The 24,721-nt window shown below is 33.7% G+C and overlaps 3 protein-coding genes and 1 long non-coding RNA gene across 7 annotated transcripts; all 4 read right to left on the minus strand.

The window, feature by feature from the left end:
* Positions 1 to 1,488: 1,488 nt before the first annotated feature.
* LOC113733143 ((+)-neomenthol dehydrogenase-like) lies at positions 1,489 to 3,910 on the minus strand. The gene is made up of 5 exons (XM_027259326.2): positions 3,775 to 3,910; positions 3,395 to 3,644; positions 3,059 to 3,106; positions 2,419 to 2,598; positions 1,489 to 2,042 (listed from the first exon to the last, which is right to left on the minus strand). Exons 1-5 carry the CDS (start codon positions 3,807 to 3,809, stop codon positions 1,671 to 1,673), a joined length of 885 nt encoding a protein of 294 aa, XP_027115127.1. The 5' UTR covers positions 3,810 to 3,910; the 3' UTR covers positions 1,489 to 1,670.
* Positions 3,911 to 5,272: 1,362 nt separating this feature from the next.
* Positions 5,273 to 6,413, minus strand: LOC113729490 ((+)-neomenthol dehydrogenase-like; the record flags this gene model as incomplete). Its single annotated transcript, XM_072077901.1, has 2 exons — positions 5,273 to 5,644; positions 6,249 to 6,413. Coding segments are annotated over 2 exons (537 nt in total), but the record flags the coding sequence as incomplete, so codon positions are not given.
* Positions 6,414 to 13,993: 7,580 nt separating this feature from the next.
* LOC113733142 ((+)-neomenthol dehydrogenase-like) lies at positions 13,994 to 16,441 on the minus strand. Of its 2 annotated transcripts, none has more exons than XM_027259325.2 (5): positions 16,286 to 16,441; positions 15,921 to 16,170; positions 15,582 to 15,638; positions 15,117 to 15,296; positions 13,994 to 14,504 (listed from the first exon to the last, which is right to left on the minus strand). In XM_027259325.2, exons 1-5 carry the CDS (start codon positions 16,315 to 16,317, stop codon positions 14,133 to 14,135), a joined length of 891 nt encoding a protein of 296 aa, XP_027115126.1. In that variant the 5' UTR covers positions 16,318 to 16,441; the 3' UTR covers positions 13,994 to 14,132. The 2 variants fall into 2 exon arrangements, with proteins under 2 accessions (XP_027115126.1, XP_027115125.1); XM_027259324.2 differs by having other exon boundaries at positions 15,921 to 16,179; positions 16,286 to 16,400.
* A 3,795-nt stretch (positions 16,442 to 20,236) lies between these two features.
* Positions 20,237 to 23,933, minus strand: LOC113733145 (uncharacterized). Of its 3 annotated transcripts, none has more exons than XR_011841050.1 (5): positions 21,751 to 22,846; positions 21,330 to 21,543; positions 20,956 to 21,068; positions 20,585 to 20,864; positions 20,237 to 20,480 (listed from the first exon to the last, which is right to left on the minus strand). It is a non-coding gene; the product is annotated as an uncharacterized lncRNA (long non-coding RNA). The 3 variants fall into 3 exon arrangements; XR_003458981.2 differs by lacking the exon at positions 20,237 to 20,480 and adding an exon at positions 23,481 to 23,933 and having other exon boundaries at positions 20,540 to 20,864; positions 21,751 to 21,867; XR_011841049.1 differs by lacking the exon at positions 20,237 to 20,480 and having other exon boundaries at positions 20,540 to 20,864; positions 21,751 to 22,741.
* Positions 23,934 to 24,721: the final 788 nt, after the last annotated feature.

Below are 24,721 nucleotides of genomic sequence, written 5' to 3' on the forward strand. Positions count from 1 at the left end.
TGCTACAGTCCAATATTTATGCACTTGTTTTGTTTATGAGCGGATCCTTAATACGTGACGTTCCAAATTTCTGGTACGTTAAAAGACGAAATTAGGAGAAGTACCAGATTAACAATTAAAAATAAAGGGAAACAATCGAATTGGAGAAAACCATCGGAAATGAACTGAATTTGTGAATGTTCCAACACTACCAAGATATCAAGCCCCCTAAAACTGAATCCTGACAAATCTGCAAGGGAAGCAACGCTAGAAGAATCTGCCACTTCAAGCTGATGAAAGAGCAAATCATTATCAGAATAGCCATCAGACTGTTTGAGCTTCTCTTCTCATCTGTAGCAGTCAACAAGGGAGATCATGCATGTCTTTGTTATCCGATCTTATTCTGGGTAGATATGCAGTTGTGACTGGAGCAAACAAAAGGGATAGGAAATGAGACATGCAGACAGTTGGCATCTTTTGTGCATTGCCGTTGGTTGCTACTGCATGCCATGAATGTGTGCTAGATAATGGTGGCAAAGGTGTTTTGTAGGGAGAGTCAGGAGTTCAGTGTTATGACTGTTGAATTGCCAAGTACTAGCACGTATGCATGGGAAATATATGGCATTAATAGGTGATGAGCTTTTACAGGAAGCCGGAGTTCTTAATTTATTTTGATTCTTCGGTTGCCAGAAGCTAGCTATTGCAGGCAGGCATGGAAGTATTGCAGCATATTATACGCATGTACTATAATTCTACACATAAATGGTTGACAGCCGAGCCGACCATCTTCTAACTTTCGTTAAATTACTTTTTAGTTGTGATGCATCTGCCGTTGCTTATGTTTGTCTCTTCTTCAAATGCAAAATGTAGGATAATCTTTTGATTCCCTTGGTTGCAAGCTGGCTGGTTATTTCACTGGTTCACTAATCACTACTCACCAGGACGACTGAACTCGGAGAGGGGTTGTGGTTAGTATTTCCCCTTTAAAGAATGGAAAGTTTTGAAAAGATTCTTCATAAATCAAATTTTTGCCTCTGAAAATCCTTTTACAGAGAACTTCACACTGCAAGTCCAGAGTTTAAATGCGTATAAAATTTGCCGTGCTACCTCCATCTATCGTTTTTTAGATACCCTTCTCCAGTAAACCAAGATAACTAGACAATGAGAATCGCATCTCGGAAACAATTGAAGTGTAAATGATGCTGCCATCAAGTAGTGCATGACATTTAGAAGAAAGCCCTTGATTGTTCTTGGTTAATTATTTAGGCATCATTAAAAGTCAGCCAAGTTTTAGCCATGCTAAACTGCATCTACACATGCGAGTTTAGCATAATATCATCTTGTTCTTCTGGCAAATTGATATAGCACTTCGGCCTAAAGATGAGTTGTCATAATAGGGGAAATCACTCGACATGCCCTATTACAATTCATTAGCAGTATGTTCATATCCAGAGAAATAAACTTGATTATACAAACCTGCATATCATACATGAAGTCGCGAACAGAAGGTATTAAACATCTTTTGCATAAACCAGGAAATAACTGTTTATACTTAGGTAAGGAGTGTCTCAAATTTAACAGAGCAAATCATAGTCTTCATCTTCGAAAATAACATGGAACTAGTATGCCTAGAAAGTGCATGTCTACAATTTAATCTTTGACCACAACAACTGTTTCTAAAGGATTCATTTTCATTCAAAAGATGTGACTTGGTTACTCGAAAAGAACAAGCCAGAGGGTCCATCATTGGACAGCAGAGCTAGCTTCACAGGACTTTCAGCACCTTCTTCTACAGGCAAAGTTCCAGTATTGTAATTTATATCTGTTTTGACAAAGCCAGGACACACACAATTCACCTTGAAATCTGGGAATCTCTTGGCCAGAATTCTTGTATATGCATTCAAGGCTGCTTTCGAGATGACATAAGCTAAAGGCCAGCCTTTGGCTTCTTGGTAACCCTCATTGAAGTCTTGCAGAAATTCCTTGACCACTTTATCAACCCTCTCTTCTGTAAGGTTTTCAGCATCGCCTAATGTTCTTTTAGCCCATCCATTTTTTATACACTGAAACATGGTATGAAATGCATATAGGAGTTAGAATGCCGATAAACTAGAACTACAACAAGATTCTATATGATAATACTGTGTTACGTTCAGAAAATTAAACCAATTCTTACTGTAAACTCAGTTTAGAGTTCAAAGAACATTGAGTCTTTGACCGAGGAGACTCAAATATTCTGACTTACGATCGTTCTGAGAGTTATATTCAGTCACTGTTGAAATCCATACAGATGATAAATGCTATACTGATGATATCAGCTACTTATTTGCAAATGAATCTACGGGGAGTACTTTCATCTTACTTTCTCAAAATACATGCTCCCTCCTATTTGGAATAAATGTCCATATACATGAGCAAGTATATTGCCAAGTTCTGTACCTCTAACTTTCCCATGGATGAGGAAACACTGACAATCCTTGGTGATTCAGATAATTGGAGAAGAGGAACACAGGCTTCAACCATTCTTTTTGCACCATAATAGTTCGTTTGCAAGCATTCAACTGCCAACTCATATGTCTGGGTTGCTATCTCTTCAAAGTTAATTTCAGTTCCTGCTGCCTACATTGATGAAAACATACAAGCCTACATAAACATAGAAGCGTCAAATTGGAGACTTACTAAACGGAATTAGTGTATGAAACCCACAGACCCGCCCTCATTACCTGCAAGCATCCTCTTCAAAAAAGTATCACTTTAGAACAGGAATGCAGGAAAAGAGCATGAGATGTGAAAAGTTAACAGAGAGGCAAAGTCTTCAGAAGTTCAACACTTCAATTTCTGGTTTAGTTGATTCTTCCCAATAATGCGACTTACCTGCTGCTATCAAGAAATTAATGGGAAGCTAGCCAAATAACCAGTAGCCTTAGTAAATATTTCCTGTCTGCTCATCTACTTGTTTGATCTTTTTTTTTTTTTTTAATTCTGAACGCCATGAACAATATTTTCAGTTTATTTCTCTTATTTCTACCCTCAAATTGTGTACTGGTTCAGCACCAACTTATGTTACACAAAAACTTACAGCAGCAGCCTCGTCTACGAGAGCTCCACCAATCCCTGCATTGTTCACCTGAAACAACAAAATTACAATTGAAACAAGGATATATGATTGTGGCATATAGAGAAATTTTTAGTTGTGCCCTTTTTCAATTTGTAAATGTTTAGTAATTGTCACAGGTTATCTCAAATAATAGGAACAAGGTTCCAATGTCTAATAGTACTTCACACTTCAAATGAAGCAAATTAAGTTAAAAATCTTGCAAGAAACTTTGGAAAATGAACTAGATTTCCCACAATTCCTACCTATTTACATTCAAAAGTAAAATTTGACATCAAGTATGTAAATTTCTGATCATACCAAGATATCAAGCCTTCCAAGCTCAGTGTTGATGAACTCAGCAAGCGAAGCAACACTAGATGAATCCCCCACATCAAGCTGATGGAAGAGCAGATTACCAGAAAGACCACCAGAATCTCTGAGCCTATGAAGAGCATCAAGCCCCCTCTTCTCATCTCTAGCAGTCAACACCACAGTGATCCCCTGAGAAGCTAACTGCCTGCATATCTCCAGTCCAATCCCTCTGTTTGCTCCTGTTACAACTGCACATCTTCAATGTAAACAGAAAAAAAGGGTCAAAAAATTAAAAACTGTGGGATGACTATTAAATATGACTGTGTAATTAGTTTTCAAGACAAACCCGATATGCACTAAGCTCACAGGTATTAGGAGTTAAATACCTTTTCGGGCTGTTACCGATGCTTGCTTCAGCCATTAGTGGTGAATTAAGATGTGCTTCAGAGGAATCTCGATAATGTGTTTTACTCCTTCAAAAGGCTTGGAAATTTGGAAATGCCATTTCATTTTAACAGTTATTTAAATGGTTGCCAGGTTGTACTGTTGAGGATCTGATGAGCCAAATTATTAAATAATCCGAATCATTTGGCTCTGTCTAATTTTAACAATGTCAAATGGGAGCCACTATTGAGCATTTTTTTTTTCGTTTTCTTGATTCGTTTCTATCCTGCTTCAACCACCTTCTCAAGTCAATGAGGAACATTAGACAATACTAAAATTGCATCTGATCAAGAATCTTCTTTTAACTTTATATCTTATGTATGCATAGAATATAGTGACGAGGTTGCCATTTGCTTCCAAAGTAAATTACCTACTGGTTTATACACGTACACAAGCCACAAGAGTATTGGGGTTTCTGATCATACCAACATATCCAGGCGAATGCGGCAAGGGAGGCAACACTTCAAGAATTGCCTACTTCATGTTAATGAAAAAGCACAATATTATCAGAATTCAGAAAAGCCATTAGACCTTTGAGCTTGTGAAGAGCATTAAGTCCCTTCTCCTCTACTCTGACGGTTAACACCGCAATGATATCAAAAGAAGTAAACTCCCTGCATACCTACAATCCAATCTCTTTTTTAGCTTTTGTCAAAACTGCATATCTTCAAGAAAACCACCCCCACCCAAAGAAAAAGGAAAGGAAAAAAAATAAACAAATCACTAGGGACTGGCAAGCATGGAATTTGGACTTGCCCTTGGTTAGGTATTCAATTGCCAAATGCCAACCAGTATGCATGAAATTACGGCGTTGACTTGTTCAGAAATGGTAAGCTAATTCGTGCACTTAAGGCATATATCCATCTGCCGTCCATTGGGCTCGATACATCTATGAATCTGTTGATATACAGATATATCATTTCACATTCTAAACAATCAGATCAGCTGGTAATTATATTTAACTAATCATGCCAGATGCCCATTTGATATTTCAGCATATTCTTACCTTAACAAGACAAGGAGGAAAGCAAGAAGAACAGTTGAAGTGGAAACAAGGAGTAACTAACGTCCATGGAAAAGGAAGTGAGACCAAACCATGCCTTTATTTTCTTAATACACTTCAGCAAAGGGTGCTGGACTCTTGATATGAATTTTTTGAAGAATCTTTTAGTTTGGTCCCTGTTTCCTTTTGCTCATACTGATGAAAACTTGACTCTTAAGAGATTCTGGACCCAAAAAAAAAAAGCTTTCTAATTGTAGCACATTAGTCCTTCACTTTTAAATACTGGCTATGAAGTAGGACAAACAGGAAAGGGGAATAATGAACTGAACTTGAACAAAATGTATTACAGTACAGGTCCTGCCCATTTAATAAGAAAATATATGAGATTGCCTTCAGATGCTGCAATTATCTGTATCTGTTTCTATAAATAATCATTTTCATTCAAAAGATGACAATTCCCTGCGAATAAAGAACGCCCCAGAAGGACCATCATCGGGCAGTAAAGCTAGCATCAATGGAGCTCCAGCACCTTCTTCTACCGTCAATATGCCAGTATTGAAGTTTATATCTGTTTTCGCATAGCCGGGACAGACACAATTCACCCTGAAACTAGGGAACTTCTCAGCAGTAATCCTTGTGTAAGCATTCATACTCGCTTTGGCTAGGGTGTACGCTGTAGGCCAGTCATTGGCTTCAAGCAAGCCCTCTTTGAAGTCTGAAAGATATTCATTTAGTACCTCATTCACCCTCTCTTCTGTGAGGTTATCAACATCCCTGAAGATTCCTTTAGCCCATTCATTAGGTACGTTCTGAAACATGGTTACAAATGAGAGTTAATTGTTTACATGAGTTGCAAATTACCAGTAAAGCCAAACCAATTGTCATATTTTACACTATCCAGGCTGAAGACAAGCTGTTTTGGCAATTAATTTTCATCTTCACCAAATGCAAAGATTCTGAGGAGAGACTTCGAATCGTTAGTTGAAGAGACCTAGACGTTCAACTCCCAATGGTTTTTGCAGGTTATCAGGGGATCACTGCTGAACCCCGATGATGACAATCAGTAGTAAACAGCCAACTATATTTTTGTTTGTACAACTGAAACTTTCTGGAATAGCTTTATCAAACTCTGTTAGGAGAATATTTCATTCAGTTTCAGAAGAAGACAAGCCAATGAAAAACAAAGTTCACTAAATCTAGAGTCTCTGTGCCAAAATTCAACTACTGAAAGGTCAAAACTCATAAAGGTAACTCAATTGGCGCAGAATTGTGTCAATCAAGCAGTTCCAGTAATTTTCAGCCTAGCTTATCATTAATTGGATCAGTAACAATATTTTTATCAAGCTCAATAACACTCTCTTCCATGATGAAAAATCATACATTCAAAGAATTACATATTGACAAGTACGATACCCTTAACATCCCCAGGTTTGAGGATACATTCACAATTCTTGGTGATGGAGATAGTTGGAGAAGCGGGAGGAAGGCTTCAACCATTCTTTTTGCACCATAGTAGTTTATTTGCAAGCATTCTGCTGATAAATCATATGTCTCCGTGATTATCTCCTTCCAGTCACGTCAGCCCCCCCTGTCTTCATTGGTCAATGTTCATTAATGAGGATGAATATATCACAATCCACATAACCCTCAAGGACGGTAGCAGGAGATAGTAGCAGTTACCGAAAGCTCACAACAAACTTAAATAGAGATGCTTAACCATTCTAGCTTGATGTGAGGGAATATCAAAAAAGTTGTCAAAAGCTAGCCCAGTAAGGATCTTTTATGCTTTTTTCCAAAGTTCTAATAATTTTTTAAAAAAAAATGCTATTTTGAAGCCAATTGCAAACTCGATCTTAGCTAATTTTAATTTACACAGAAAACTTACTACAACTTTTTTAAAAGTTTCACTATCAACAATGGATCCCCCAACCCCAGCATTATTCACCTGAAACAAGAAAGATGTAGACATGTATGAGCTTAAAACAAACTTGTATTTTGTAAACTATTACAGGATTCTAATAGTTCCATAGCATTTAAAAGAAGAGGAAACTGTTTCCACACAGTAGCTAAATATATGCCTAACTATTCAATGGTCATCAAAAGAGCAAGAAATTATCAAACTGGAAACTTCAGTTAAACTGAAGTTACTCAACATAATTACAGAGAAACTCTGTTGAAAATGAACTGATGATACTGTATAGAAATGGGATTTCTGATGATACCAAGATGTCAAGCCTTCCAAACCGAGCCTTGAAGAATTCAGCAATGGAAGCAACGCTAGATGGTTCTGCAACGTCAAGCTGATGAAAGAGAAGATCACTAGAAAGAGCGTCAGTCCCTTTGAGTTTGTGAAAAGAATCAAGTCCCCGCCTCTCATCTCTGGCATTCAACACCACAGTGATTCCTTGAGAAGCTAACTGCCTGCATATCTCAAATCCTATTCCTTTGTTTGCCTGTGTCACAACTGCATACCTGTCAAAAATGAAAATGGTCTCTAGGTCACTCTGGTGAGATGGTTAACAAAGATGGTTGGTTGTTTGGTACTATACTGGCTAGCTAGGTTCTTCCCAAAGACGGCATAATGTGCAAAAATGTAGGTTGTAATTTCAGTACCTTTACTAGATATTCACGGGGGATTCTGCCATTGATTACTCTTCAGTTCAGAAGAGGCAACAAAATTTTCGGGAGGAGTCGATCTCTGAGGTTGCTTTGTTCAGTTTTTGATATGTTTCTTCAATTGCCAACGAATACGCATGGAATTGATTAAACTATGGGCAAATTACATTTTACCCCCTGTGGTCTAACATTTTTTTACATAACCCCCCTATAGTTTTAAAAGTCATACATAACTCCCTCTTGGTTTGGATTAAAGTTGCCAAAGTGACGGAAATAATCATTCGTAATGGAACTTCTAAAAATATGGAAATTACCCTTATAAATGCATGACACACTAATCCCATATGATTTTTATATTTTACCATATAATTTCCTTATGGTTTAATATTTTACCATATAACCCCATTATGATTTTCAAAATATACACATAACCTCCCTTGGTTAATAAATAATTTTCAACTTTACATAAGGGCATTTTTGACATTTTAGGCGATTCCGTTACGAATGATCATTCCCGTCACTTTGACACTTTAATCCAAACCATGAGGGGGTTATATATAGTTTTTAAAACCATAGGAGGTTACGTAAAAAAATGCTAAACCACAGAGGGGTAAAGTGAAATTTGCCCTTAAACTATCCACTACCGTGCCTGAAATCAATTAAGCCTTTTTCTTTAGGAAAAATCACAAAAGCTCCCCCTAAAGTTTATGATATTTTTCACTTTACCCCCTAATGTTGTCTTTTCGACATTTTATCCTGACAATCCAGCTCAGCAAATGATCCGTTGAAACATTGGGGCGGACAAAACTTCCCCTATTTAAAATGTTCAAATTTTTTGACGAAAATGCCCTCATCCATTGTATATAAATAGAAGTCTTCCTTTCAAAACCAAAACTTTTTTTGTTATCATTTCATTATGGGAAAATGATCGGTTTCATCCTTCACATTTCACAAAAATATTCTTTTCGTCCCTCACTTTTAAAATGAAGCAATTTCATCCTTGACATTTAAAAACTAAAATTATTACATCCCTGAACCCAAATTTCAATCTGAATCAAACCACCAATCAACCTAATTACAAATTTTGGGGGCGTAATTGGTAGATCATTTGGTTAACTCAACTTGATATTCATGTAAAATTTAATGAATCTAAAAAGAAAAAAGAAAAAATTATAATATAAAAAAGAAATATTAATCTTTTCTACGTTATCATTGTATACACTGACGGTTTTATGTACCGCCATATCATTTTAATTTAACTTTAAACACCAAATTTTATATTTATGATACACATCTAGATTCGCAAGCGGATATACTAACGGTGCATGAAAAAATTTATCAAAAAAAAAACTCTACTATTCCAAGACAAATAATGGCCTTTTATGTTATAATTTTTATTTTTTTCGTTTAATAAATGTCATGTGAATACAATGAAGTTGACCGAATGATCTATCAATTCTATTTTCGGAATTTATTACTGGGTTATTGGATGGTTTGATTCAGATTGAAAATTAGGTTCAGGGATGTAATAGCTTTAATTTTTAAATATCAGGGACGAATTTGCTTCATTTTAAAAGTGAGGGACGAAAAGAATATTTTTGCGAAATGTGAGGGATGAAACAGGTCATTTTCCCTTTCATTATTCATCAAAGATTTTAAACTTCCAAATCCTACATTTGCAACCGAAAAAGGGAAAATTTGTCACAAACTTATTCAAATTCATTTTGTTGCTCTTCATCTAGATGTTGTCTACCACAACATGTACAAGAACCAAGCTAAGAAACCTGTGGATACAATAAATTACCACCTAAGATGATCATGGATACTGAAAAATCTCAAAACGAGATTTTTTGGATGCTCAAATTATAAGATATGATTTTTACGATAAATTAATGCCTTTTTAACTTCTAGAAAAAATATTTTTAAAAAATATTTTTTATTTTGTTTTAGAATCATCAAGCATATGATTATTTTAAATGCGTAGATCCCAAATTTTGTGACAATGGAAGAGAATTTTGTGCTATATTATAATCAAGAATTGTGGAGAAAAAAGAGAAACTAAAGTAGTTAAAGGGAATATGAAAAATTGGAAGCGAAACATGAAGGATTGAAGCAAAAATATGAAGTTGTACGAATTGAAAATGCTATTTTGCAAGTTGAGAAACAAGATCTGCAACAAGGGGTGACCAATATGAAGTTGTACAAATTTTCTTATTTTTTCTTTGCAAACACACTAGCAAGAGTCGGCCTTTTTCTTTTGGGAAGGGTATTTTTGAGAAAAAAATATTACTTGACCCGAATTCATAGGCTATTTTTTTCATTCATTATTTTACCTAGAATACAATTGTCATTTAGCTTTTAATTGTCAGTCGTTACTACTTTAATGCTTTGACTACCAGTCAAGGAGATAAAGTGCCAAAAAAAATAATGTTAGAAGGTAAAGTGAAAAATATCACAAATCTTAGTGGGAGTTTCCGTGTACGTTTCACTAATTTCGTGTACGTTTCACTAAGGGAATAGCTTTTCAAAAATGTCCGTTCAAAATTTCATGTACGTTTCACTACTTGCCCCTAAAATAAAATAAAAAAAAACTGAACTAGGGCATACATGGAAAGCAAATAATTAGCATTTATTTAAAAAAATATCCGTACAAAATTTCGTGTGCATTTCGCTACTTGTCCCCTGAAATAAAAGGAATAAGGGCATATATGTAAAGCAAAATCATAATTATTATCTCATCCTATTGAAAGTGTCATATTTTTCATTTTGAAACATTTATCAAGAAAGTCCAAATACATTTTAATATCTTCTTTTAATATAGTCTTGTCTTCCAATATAATCCATCCCTTTAATCATATGCATATTAATGTTCAAATCCAAATTTTGAATTTATGAAGGTAAAATTAAAAAGAGAAATACAAACATCACAATTAAAATACTATTCTTAATAAGTTGGATTCTCGAAAACATTACAAAGAGGGATAATTGTAGAAACCTCCCTTGAGGTTTCTGATAATTGCACTCACCTCCTTTAAGATTTTGAAAAAAGCACTAACTTCCCCTAACATAAATTTGGAGCCTATAACTAACATAAAATGAGGTGAATTTATTTCTATATTCTAAGAGTTTAAGGTTGTTAGTAAATAAATATGAGGCAAAAAATATTAGGACAATAAACAAGTTCATGACAACTAATTAAACAAAATTAATGATTTTTTCTTCTCTAATTATGCACTACAAGTGTTCACCACAAAATGGTGCCAATCGATACTCCAACATAGTGCCATTTTGTAAATGGCAGCACTTGAGAGGACAATCCAAATCATATATTATTTGCATAGAAGAGAAGCAGAAGTAAGAAAAATGCAGGGGAAAGAAACCTCCAAATAAGGTTCCATAAGAGAATAAATTCTAATGGCTTTTGTTGAGTTCACTTCATTTTAATCATTCATGAAACGGAAGGAGGAAAAAAGTAGAAATAAAGGTACAATAGCAATAGGCATCAAAAGTAATTCTTAGATTGATGACAAGTAGTGTGTTGACTATGGCATTTGGTTGTTCTGATTTTGCCACTTTGGTGAATTCCATGATTTTTCTCAGTGGCTTGATGAAGCCATTCTTTTGGCACCACTACTTCACTTTTAACTAGCAAACTAATCGCAAAAAAAATACTGTTATTGATTTTTGAAAAGTTTCTATGCATATTAGTGGAGGAAAGTTTTTTGAGTTAGTTGTATACTTTATATGTTTTAGAATTTCAAATTTCTGAACGTATGTTCGTTCCTTCTTCCAGTTGTTATGTTCCACTTATTCTCTATGCATTTATACTTCCTTGAATTTCACTAATTGTTTCCAACTTTTAATATTTTTCATTCTTTTACTAACACAAACTCACAAGAGGTAAAAAAGGTACAAATTGAACAAAATTATTATCTAACTTCTCAAAAGACTTTTTTAATGGTACTTTCTCTGACATGGACTGAATTTGCTATTAAAATATTAAGTTCAAGGGAGGTTAGTGCTATTTTTGAAACCTCAAGGGAGGTGAGTGCAACTATTAAAAACTTCAAGGGAGGTTTCTGCAATTATCCCTTACAAAAATGACAAGTTGAATCCTCGAAACATTATAAAAAGGATAAATGCTACAGGGACCATCCGCTCCCATACCTTGTGAATATGTCGTATTAAATAAATGGTGCTGGCGATTAATAGTGGTCTCAACGGCATAGGTTGGTGCATTTTAGCTACAGTTGTATACTTGTATTTCTGTTCTCTCAGGTCTCCCAAATAGTACCTAGAAATAAGTGCAACATACGGTGGTGTGGTGAAATTTGGCAATAAGAATGAAGAATTTGACCATAAGTTTTTACCGTGTTATAGAGTGTCTACTTTTCCAGTGCCAAACCTAACCATTTTTTACAAAGAAGCTTACCAATTCTTTAGTTAATTTGACCGTAAATCTTGTCCACTCTCCTCCTAAACCATCAGTTTTCCTCACTTTTTTTTCCTCTACAAATCCCTTTTTCAGCTTTCAATCTCTGCTTTCAATCAGATCAAGACCTAGAAAATGCTGTGTTATAGTAATGTTTATATTTATAGTGAGTGCCGTCATTGTCTCCGGCTACAATTGCAAGAATTCATCGGTCGGCGGGATTCGTGAGTTGGTGGTGCAGAGCTAAAAAAAGGCCAAACCCTCAATGTATATTGATTTGACTCTGCAGTATAATAGAGCAAATTATTTAGATGGCCACTAAATTTTTGGAATCGTCGAGTTTTGATCACTGAACTATTAAAAGTTTGGTTTTGATCATTAAACTTTCTAAAGTTTAGATTTCAGATCATTCTGTCAGATTGAATCATTAATTATGCCTCTTTTCTTTTGTCTCGTGAATCGCACGAACACTCAGATTTGTCATGTTTAATGATGAAAATTAACGGCATGGCCTGAAATCTAAACGTTAAATAGCTCAATGGCCAAAATCAGACTGTTAACAGTTCAATAGTCAAAACTCAACTTCAAAAGTTTCGATGGCCATCCAGATAATATGCAGCATAATATCATCTTGTTCTTCCGGCAAATTGAAATACTCCAGGCTAAAGATGAGCTGGAATCACTCAACTTGCCCTATTTATTAAGCCATTTAATTAGCAGTATGTTTATATATCCAGAGAAATGAACTTTGATTATACAAACGGACCTGCATATCATACATGAAGTCGCAAACAGAAGGTATAATAAAACAAACATCTTTTGCAATTTAATTTTTGACCAACAACAACAAACAACTCTTCTGAACGAACATCTTCGCACGCTATTTGTTACTATATGTTTAGTAATTATCGCACGCTCTCTCAAAGAATAGGAAAAAGGTTCCAATATCTAATACTAGTACTTCACACTTCAAAGGAAGCAAATTAAAAGTTTAAAATCTTGCAAGAAACATAAGAAAATGAACTAAAAAATTTCCCGCAATTTCCTACCTGTTTACATTCAAAAGTAAAATTCGACATCAGGTAGTATATAGATTTCTGATCACAGTATACCAAGATATTAATCAAGCCTTCCAAGCTGAGTGTTGATGAATCCCCCACATCTCAATCTCAAGCTGATGGAAAGAGCAGATCACCAGAAAGACTTCCTGAACCACCGCAGAGCCTGTGAAGAGCATCAACTCAAGTGCCCCTCTTCTCGTCTCCATCAGTCAACTCAACACCACAGTGATCCCCTGAGAACCTAACTGCCTGCTGCATGTCTCCAATCCAATCCCTCTGTTCTGTTTGCTCCTGTCACAACTGCAATACTTTAGGTCATAAAGTATTAATGCTGTTTATAGGCACAACTTTATGTTTTTGTTTTCGAGTACCTTTCCGGATACAATTGGTTGCTTCTGAGATGAATTTCCAAGGAATGGCAAGTGCGGAATTTGGACTTGCCCCCGGCATGCATGAAAATACGGCATTTTAGTGGGTTCAGGAACGGTAAGCTTATCAGTGTACTCAGAGCATCTTTTCATCTGCCGTCCATTGGGCTCGGTTCATTTGTGAATCTGTTCTCTTCGTATACAAATATATCACGTGACGTTTTAAATGTTAAAAAAAAAAAAAAATAGGCAACATTTGAAAAATGATTAGATCAGCTGGTATACCCTTTTACATATCCTGGTCAACTAATCTTGCCAAATGCCCCATTTGATATGCCAGCATATGCTTACCTTATCAAGACTAGGAAGAAAACAAGAACAGCTGAATGTGGAATGGAAACAATGACTAACTGACATCCCTGGAAAGGAAGTGACATTGTAACCATGACTTATGTTGGGCTCTTGAATTTAAAATTTTTGAGAATCTCTTGGTTCGGTCCTTTCTTCCTTAAGCTCGTTGTGATGAAAACTTGACTCCAGCAGAAGTTGAAAAAAAAAAAAAAAAAAACTGCTGCATTGTCCTATTTCTTGCTTGCACCAATTTAAGTATTTTAAGCAATGCTTCCTAGCTGTAGCACGTTCAGTCCTTTGCTTTTAAAAAAGTGGTTACGAGATAGGAGAAACAGGAAAGCGGAGTACTGAATTTGAAATCAACAAAATGTATTACAATATACTACGTGATAACCATTTAATAAGAAACTATATTAGATTGCCTTCAGATGCTGCAGTTATCTGTTTCAGTATCCATGAATGATCATTTTCATTCAAAAGATGACAATCCCTTGCGGAAAAAGAACACGCCAGAAGGACCATCATCGGGCAGTAAAGCTAGCATCACTGGAGATTCAGCACCTTCTTCTACCGTCAATATGCCACAATTGAAGGTTATATCTGTTTTCACATAGCCGGGACAGACACAATTCACCTTGAACCTAGGAAACTTTCCAGCAACAATTCTTGTGTAAGCATTCATGCTCGCTTTAGCTAGGGTGTACGCTATAGGCCAGTCATTGGCTTCAAGCAAGCCCTCTTTGAAGTCTTTGAGATATTCATTTAGTACCTCATCCACCCTCTCTTCTGTGAGGTTATCAACATCCCTGAAGATTCCTTTAGCCCATTCATTAGGTACGTTCTGAAACATGGTTACAAATGAGAGTTAATTGTTTACATGAGTTGCAAATTACCAGTAAAGCCAAACCAATAGTCATATTTGATACTATACAGGCTGAAGGCAAGCTGTTTTGGCAATTAATTTTTATAGACACTTCACCAAATGGAAAGATTCTATGGAGAGGCTTGAAACCATTAGTTGGAGAGGCTGGGACATTCAAATCTTAATGGTTTTTCAGAGGTTATATCAGGGAATCATTGCTGAATCCTGATGATGACAATCAACAGTACACTGCCAGCAATATATTTGTTAGTATAACTGAAACTCTCGGGAATAGCTTTATCAAACTCTGTTAGTAAACTATTTGCTTCGGTTTCAGAAAAAGACAAACCAGTGAAAAACAAAGTTCACTAAATTTAGAGACTCTCTAGCCAAATCCAACTACTAAAAGGTCATAAAGATAACTCAAATATTGGAGCTGAATTGTGTCAATCAAGCAGTTCAAGAAATTTCCAGCTTAGCTTATCAATAATTGTGATCGGTGACAATATAGTTTTATCAAGCTGAATGACACTCACCTCCATAATGGAAAACCATGCACTTAAAGAATTAAGGTATTGTATAGTAAAGTACCATTAACCTCCCCATGGATGAAGATACATTTACAATTCTTGGTGATGGAGATAGTTGGAGAAGTGGAAGGAAGGCTTCAATCATTCTTTTTGCACCATAGTAGTTTATTTGCAAGCATTCTGCTGATAACTCATATGTCTCCGTGATTATCTTCTTCCAGTCAAAGTCAGGCCCCACTGTCTGCATTGATCAATGTTCATAAACGAGGATGAATATATCCCAATCCACATAACCCTCCAACTAAACTGAATATATCAAGCTCGCAACATATTAGAGATGCTTAACCATTTTAGCTATTTGATGTGTTGGAATATCTGGGGGAAAAAAGGTTATTAAAAGCCAGCTCAATAACAGATTTTTATGCTTTTTCCCAAAGCTCTAGGGTTGTTCTCTGTCCATTGCTACTTGGAAGCAAATTCCAAACTGGATCTGAGCTAAATTAATCAAGGTGCACAGAAAACTTACACTAGCCTTTAGAGCTTCACTATCAACAATGGATCCCCCAACCCCAGCATTATTCACCTGAAACAAGAAAGATGTAGACATGTATGAGCTAAAAACAAACTTGTATTTTGTAGACTATTGCAGGGTCCTAATAGTTCCATAGTATGTAAAAGAAGAGGAAACTGTTTCCAGACAGTAGCTAAATATATGCCTAACTATTCCATGATCATCAAAAGAGCAAGAAATTATCAAAACTGTGAATAAACTTCAACCATACTGAAGTTACTCAACATGATTGTAGAGAAATTCTGTTGAAAATGAACTGATAATACTGTCAAGAAATGGAATTTCTGATCATACCAAGATATCAAGCCTTCCAAGATGAGTCTTGACGAATTCAGCAATGGCAGCAACACTAGATGGATCAGCAACGTCAAGCTGATGAAAGAGAAGATCACCAGAAAGACCATCAGTCGCTTTAAGTTTGTGAAAGGCATCAAGTCCCCGCTTCTCATCTCTGGCAGTCAACACCACAGTGATTCCTTGAGAAGCTAACTGCCTGCATATCTCAAATCCTATTCCTTTGTTTGCCCCTGTCACAACTGCATACCTGTCAAAACTGAAAATATTCAGTATATCACTCCGTGAGATGGTTGGGTACTGGCTAGCTAGGTTCTTCCTAAAGGCGACATGATGTGCAAAATGGTAAATAGCAATTTCAGTACCTTTTCTGGATATTCATGGGGGATTCTGCCATTGATTACTCTTCAGAGGCAACAAGTTTTTTGAGACGAAACTATCTCTGAAGTTACTTTATTTTAGTTCCTGAACTATTTATTCAATTGCAACGAATATGCATGGATTTAATTAAGCCATTTTTAACAACTACATAGAAATCTAAGGCCTTGTTTGGATTGGTCGAAAAATTACGTCGTTCCGTAATCACATTTTTCTATTATTTTTTTTCTTTACATATTTTAAATTGCTACAATATTTTTTTCATGAAAAATCATGAAAATGCAATCCAAAAACCATCTAAATTTCTTTCAGCAATGAGTGCCAAGTGGCATTCAGTGATTGGTATAGACAATGTACTAACAACTGGATAAGAAAACAGCTGTGAGGCGTAGTTCCGAGCTGCTGTTGAGGGATGTATGTGCAATTCCCTAGGTCATTTATTTCCTGTTACCTTTGTTGACTGTTTTGATAGCCATTAAATGACTTTGTGTTGTCATTTTTCTACCGGTTAGACCATTCTATGGCACCATTAGATCTTAATTTACTTCTGTAAATCTTTCTGGGCAGAACCCTCTTTTCTTTCTTTCTTTCTTTTTTCCTTTCTTTCCTTTTTTTGGTTAATGATTGATCTCTCTTAAGTTCCTTTGTTCAAATCAATATCTATGCTTTGGTTAGTTTTCCCGGTTGTCCTGTCCTGTTCAATCCGTTCTCCGTTCTTCTTCTGTCAGAACTTGTAACACCCATTGCAGTCCCTGAACGAAGCAGAAAAAAGCTTTCAGTAGGCTGCAAGTTTGCTATTGCTGCGAGCAAGGACTGCTCGCCTTTACACGGCTTGGCTTTCGTTATCGCTCGTGCTATGTAGCAGTCGACCTAAAAAGTTGAGCATTGAATGCAAAGGGAGATTTCATTTAGTTGTCCAAAGAGCATTAAATGCAGCATCAATTTTGCAATTAATAGAAAGGCTATTTACAAAGGGGAAAAAGATAATCAATTAAGGAAAAGTCTGAAGTAACGAGCGTTATGATAACGAAACTGTTTTTACCTGATATAACAGGTAAAAACACTTTTAGCGACCATTTGATTACCTGTTATACTGGTCATCTAAATAAAATAGTACCTAAAAATATGGTTAGTAAGTTTTACATTAAAAATAGTAAGTTAACTCAAGAAATTAGTAACTTTTATGTCTCAAAAAGTAAATTTGAAGAAATATGGAACTTACTTTTTTTTTGAAGTAGATAACTACTCTATATCTAAAACTTACTTTTTGGAGAGTAAGTTTAGTTCAAATAATAGTAAGTTTTTATAGACTAATAGTAAATATTGTTGATAGAATAGTAAATTTGGGTTAATCATCAAAACTTACTAGTTTATGGCATAAATTTACTATTTTACTTAAAGAAACTTATATGGAACAAGTATTAGGAAGTTTATTTGAAATAATGCTAAGATTTTTTATTAATAATTGAAACTTAGTATTATAGTTAGTAATTACTCGTAATGTAAATGTATGATACACAATTGTACGTATCATTTATAAATGTTATATGTTTTAAGCATTTTAAATAAACTATGAAAACTTTTTTTTTGCATATGACCTTATAAAATATGTAAGAATAATTTGTCATATTATAAATTTTGAATTATTTTTGAATTTGTAAAAGGTTAAAAAGTTTGGATGACAGTAAAAAAAAATCTTTTGAGTTATATATAGAATTGCACTTATCTATACATCACAATTTCCATATATGGACACCGATGAATATAATAAAATGGTACGCAATTTTCATATATTAATGCCTATGAATTTAATAAAATGGTAAAATCTTAATAAATTTATTTTCTGGGTCACAAGTATAAAAATTAAAGTTGTATTAACATAGAATAATCTTTGAAAATTATAGTAAAATTACCCATATGTTAAGTTTTGTGACTTTCAAACATACTTTGTATCATTTACATTATGGATTTGTATCCATATGTTTTCTATCAAACTCTTTTTTTATTGGCAAATGGTAAGTAAATTATTATAAAAGGGCATTTTATAATAATCATAATTTTTAATAGATGAATTTTATGTAAACTGTTAAAATTATGAATTCACAAACGACTAAATCTGACTACTTTATGACACATATTAGTCTAAATGACTAAAAAATTACTGTAATCATGTACACGTTGATTGTTGAATTGAAATTTCTTTTATTACTAGTACAAGTTCTTCTAATCAAAGCAAAATAAAATCAAATATCTTTTCCTTTTGTATGCAATAGTTATGCTTAATAGAAAATTATTAAACCATTTTTACAGTACATACTTTCTCCTAAAATTTGTAACATTTACCATGACCTCTAACCTTGACATTGTTATTTAATTTACCTTCTAAATTTAATTTAATTTTCTTATATTAATTGTTATACTAAATTTATAATTTTTGTTATTATATTATTTCTCATTTTGTTTAGGCTTTTACTCTTATTATTTCTTGTGTCTCAGATGTAAATTTATTAAAACTTTATCATCTTATTATATTCATAGGTGTTAATTTATAAAAATTTTGATATATAAACAAGTAATATTCTATATATAACTAGGAAGATTTGTTGTTATTATTATCCAAACTTTCAAACTTTTCAAAAATTGAAAATAATTAAAAACTTATAATACGACAAAATTTTATTACACATTTTACGAGATTATGTGAAAAGTCAAACTTTTTTCCATAGTATTTTAAAATATGTAAATAAATTTTTTTAAATGTTAACTATAATCTTGTATTATACAGGTATATTATGAGTACTTACTAACTAAGGTACTAAAAATTAATCATTAATAAAACATTTTATCGTTATTTCAAATAAATTCCCTAACACTAGTTTGAAATATGTTTTAAAGTAAAATAGTACATGTGTCTCATAAATCAGTAAATTTTGATTATTAATCAATTTTACCATGTTATCAGTAAGAATTACTATTTATGTATTAAAACTTACTATTACATGAATTAAACTTACACTATAAAAAGTAAGTTTGGGATATAAAGTAGTAATTTATTTATTTAAAAAGTAAGTTTAATATTTATTCCAATTTACATTTTGAAGTATAAAAGTTACTAATTTATTACTGTTAACTTACTATTTTAGATGGAAAACTTACTTTCTTATTTTTAAGTGTTATCCTATTTAGGTGGATAAGCCTATCAAATAATCAAATGGCCGCTAAAAGTAAATAAAAAATAAATCGAAAATGGTCATATAAGTGTTATCCTATTTATGTTTCAAAAAGTAAATCGAAATAAAAATGAAAGTTACTTTTTTTAAAAATTAAATTACTACTCTACATTCGAAACTTAGTTTTGTGGGGAGTAAGTTTAGTTCAAATAATAGTAAGTTTTTATAGATTAATAGTAAATCTTGTTGAAAGAATAATAATTTGGTTAATCATCAAAACTTACTAGTTTGTGGCATAAATTTACTATATTACTTAAAGAAACTTATATGAAACAAGTATTAAGAAGTTTATTTAAACTAGTGCTAAGATTTTTTTATTAATGGTTGAAACTTAATATTATAGTTAGTAGTTGTTGGTAACATAAATGTATAATAATGATTGTATGTTTCATTCATAAATGTTTTGCGTTTTAAGCATTTTAATAAATGTATGCATCATTTATAAATGTTATGTGTTTTAATAAATTTATTTTCTAGGTCACAAGTATAAAAGGTAAAGTGATCGTATCTAATGTAGCGTAATCTTTTAAAATTATAGTAAATTTACCCATATATTAAGTTTCGTGAGTTTCAAATATATTTCGTATCATTCACAATATGGATTTACATGCACATTTTTTATGAAACTTGCTTTTAATTGGCAAATAGTATGTAAATTATTATAAAATGTCATTTTATGATAATCATAATTTTTATAGGTGAATGGAATAGGTGCAAGATCTTGATACTGTACTACAACACAAATTTGGGGATAAGTACAAGTTTCAGGCATCGTCATTTGAATTTGACGAATCTCCTAACATTCCTAAACAACCGAATGGGTAACTTTCATTAATGACGTTTTAAAGCCTAAAAAACCGTGTGCTGAGTATTGTATAACATGAGTATTTGAGTTGCTTTTCGAGTTCTGCTCATCAAGTAAGCCAGTCCAATTTGAAGTAAACAGCAAAATCTACATGCACAAGACATTTGATATGAAATTGGTATTTCAAAATAGGAGAAAACGGCTCATTTTGAGCATCAGAATGAATCTAACTTTTAATAATTGATACTTACGCATCAAAATTAAGCTGGCAGGACACTAGATATAGCTATCTAAGCATGACAAGATTACATGGCCAAGAACTGAATTTAGAGCACAAAGACTTTGGCTTCAGAAATCTGAAGCAATCAAAAGGCTAGTAACTTGATTTGAAAATTTGATCACCAGCATCAAGGGCTCTAATATCACTATCAAAAGCTTCAGTTTGGATTGACATTTCTGGTTTACAAACCCAAGAGCACTTGGATGCTAACAATATCTGAAATTTGATCACCAAACTTTTTTCCAAGCAAGCTGAAATTATTCACATTAAAACAAGTAAACACCAGAAATTGCAAACTAAGGAGATTATGTTCAGATTTACAATCAAAACGCATTAAACTACCTTCGAAGAAACTTAAATCATCCTAAAAGCTTTGAGCAAAGACGTGCAAAAACATTTGTACTCTCTCAAGAATAAAATTCCTTAATGGTCTTGGCTGAAATCTGGTTCATTCACTACAAAACCATCACAAGATTTGTATTAAAAAAAGGCCACAACAACACATAATCATAGCAAATAAATAACATAAAACTTAGGCGTGAAGAAGGAAAAATGTACCTGAATACTTTTCATCTCCTAACAAGCTAGTGTTTTGTACATGACTTTGGATTAATGAAGGATTGCATGCCCACATTAATGCCTATACAAATGCAAATAGAGCACCATTATATTTCATGCCTTCACACAAAAATAAATAAAAGCAAGCTACACATTACCTGACCAGGAGGAATGATCTGAAACCAATTACTATCCATTAATTCCTTATTGCATCCATGCTGTGAATCTGATTGCAATAGGCCATCGGATGATCCTATCATATTCAAATTTACATTCTCAACATTATTGGGTGCCCCAACATGATCATAATTGTGAGTTTCATATGCATCTGTGCACACTTTAGTACATTTTCGTCTATCATGTCCAAATGACCTGCGGGAAAAAAATTGCCAAGCACAATCCATAAACAATAAGATTGAATTTATAAAGGCGTATATGAAGTGTACATATATAACTAACATTTTTGGCCTTCTAACATAAAGCCAATGAGTGGATGAAATTTAGCATTGCTCATTCATATCTGGTTTTGCAAAGCTATTCTAACCGTAGAATAAGTCAATTTTAAGAGTAGGTGATTACTTGCAATTTTTGCATCGTCTTCGCTTTCGCTTGTGAGTGGACTGTTTTGCCTTTTGTCCCTTTGTAGCAACAACAATTGGACCAAGAGAAAGTATGGACCAAAGTGGAAACCTTTGCCTGGGAATTCAATCGTATCGTTGGAATTGAGAACTAAATAAGAAGAAGACAGATGACTTTAAAGAGATAGGTGATACCCGAAAGTGTTTCAGGAACCCAAAACCATTTTCAGCAACCCAAAATCATTTTTAGAAACCCGGTGATTTTTTCACTTAAATATGTAAATTTTTTACTTTTAGTATTAGTAAGTTTAGTTTAAACATAAGTAAATTTTGTCAAATAATAAGTAAATTAAATTACTCAAAGTGTAAATTTCTATTTCTGACTAAAACTTATCTTTCAGGCATATACTTACTAGTTTGAATTAAAAACTTACTTATCTTCTCGACTTGGCAACCCGTTTCTTTTCTAGGTATTTTATGATTAGAACTCCATTCTCTCTATATTACAAACCATCATCAAACTAATTGAAAACCTCAATTCTCATATAAACCATTCATCTGAATTTTGTTCCAATCAACCCATTCAACAGATTTATGTTCCAGTCTAATCGTTATGATATAGCAATGGCATTAACAAGCTATTTTGACTCTCCCGGTAAGGGTTTACGTATTAGTAATTTTTTAGGAGGAAGATGAGTTATTCACATGTCCAAAATATCGAAACAACCAGCATAATCTAATCCTTAGTTCAATGAAAGTCACAAATTTGCGGGTCGGTAGATTAGATTATGTTGAATGCCTTTGGCTCTTTACAATGAAATTCAAAATTTTTTCTCATGACAGAGCAAAGACGGTGATATAATTGATTGTGTCTATATGTATCAACAACCAGCATTTGACAATCCTTTGCTCAAAGACCACTGGATTCCGCAGGTTTGCCCCATGCAACACCATTCAAAAGAAAAATAAACAAAAAAATGCAAAAAAATGAAGTATGTATAACACCATAATTGATTGATGGTCGGAAACTGTTCTATGAATTTTCTCTCCTTTCCTGACTGAAGAAGAGGGAAGATGTGATTCTACAAAATCTACATGTATCATAGGATGGTAATAAGAATTGTTTCTGCAACACAGATTTACAAGAGTAATAATGGCCAAATTTCCGTGGCATTGCAGACGTTACAATGGAGTAAAAAATTCAAGAGGCTGATAATAAATTTCCATAGAAACAACAGATTCGCAACAATGATTCTAGATCAGTTCAGTTCAATAACATATGCTCCATCAAGCGTATCAACTTAGAATTCCAAAACGGGAGAAACTTCTCTTGCCTGAAGAATTCAAGTTATAAAGCTCATGTTGAGTTACTAATATATTAGTAATTCTCACCCGCACAGAGTAGCAATCACAACATACAAATTTCTCTTTGACATTTCACCAAACATCTTATATGCATTCACAAATTAATCACATTTAACTTAAACGCCTGGTCTCAAGTCCTTTCCTAGATGTTTCACATGGCTATTAAACATATTTTACCCGTAGACAATCAAAACTACAACCATTTCCTAGATGTTTCAACGGACATTTTCGGCCCCAAAATTGCAATAAAATCTTCAAATTCTCAGCCTTGATTTCCCAAGAAAATCTTGACAAACAAAACAAATGAAATATAAATAAATTACAGCAATATAATCAAACGATTTCAAGAGAACATGATGATCTAACCTCGTCACTGCTATTTTTCATATGCTCTTTGGCTGACTACCACCGTCGCTAACCCTTTTGTTGTGTTTGCATATGGCAGCACTCAAACCCAACCGAACGATGAGAAAGGATAGAAGCAAAGTGTGAACTAAAGATGAAAATTTTGAAGTGAGAAGATTTATTCAATTGTAACAAAGAGAAAGTGTGGATCAAAGTGGAAACCTTTGCCTGGGAATTCAATCGTATCATTGGAACTGGGAACTGAATAAGAAGAAGGTAGATAACTTTAAAGAGAAAGGTGATACCCAAAACCGTTTTCAGGAACCCAAAACCGTTTTTTTACTTAAATATGTACATTTTTTACTTTCAGTATTGGTAAGTTTAATTTAAACATAAGTAAATTTTGTCAAATAATAAGTAAATTAAATTACTCAAAGTGTAAATTTCTATTTCTGACTACATCTTATCTTTCAGGCATATACTTACTAGTTTTAATTAAAAACTTACTAAAGTTAATATTAATTATTTTAATATAATATTTAAAAAGTCACTAAAAGATTTGATCTGTCACTAAAGGTAATAGAAACCTATAATAGCAGGTTTCCCTAATATTGTTACCATAACTATAGGCACTGTAGCACTGTCCATCAATTAATTGCTAGAAACCTGGCAGAACGTGCATGGGAAATAGGGCTCAATTAATTGTTAAAAATGTCGCAGATCAGGCATGGGAAATATGGGCCAATACTGAAATAAACGGCAGCTCAAATGGCTGTTGCAAAAGAACCAACGAAGAGTCCATATTGATTTGTTTGATCGTACACCAAATTTGACCGTAATTGCAGACGGGTCCTCCCTCTACATTAACAGTATGGAGTGTAAAGTCAACTTGATGGAAAGGTTAGCTCCCGCTTAGATCGCAAGTTTTTAGAGTTTTTATTAATTAATATATATGTGTCTATATATATATAAAATGATGTGATAAATGTGAAATAAAAATATGATTAAAAAATATGTATTCACAATTTAAAGAAAGTCTTAGATTTTTATTTGAAATTAGATGGACAAGATTGTTTGTAGACTACAATTTTGAACAGGTGTTAAAATTTAGGGAAAAGAGTCCCAATGACCCTCCAACTCTTTCCTAGATAAAATTTTAATCCTCCAATAATTAACGGTAAAAGTTTGGCCCTCGATCTAATAAAATAGCATATTTGTGACCCTTCTGTCAAATTCAGTAGTTAAAATTGATAGGAAGCATC

The sequence above is a fragment of the Coffea arabica genome, chromosome 2e (genome assembly GCF_036785885.1).
Source record: "Coffea arabica cultivar ET-39 chromosome 2e, Coffea Arabica ET-39 HiFi, whole genome shotgun sequence".
Lineage (NCBI taxonomy): Eukaryota > Viridiplantae > Streptophyta > Magnoliopsida > Gentianales > Rubiaceae > Coffea > Coffea arabica.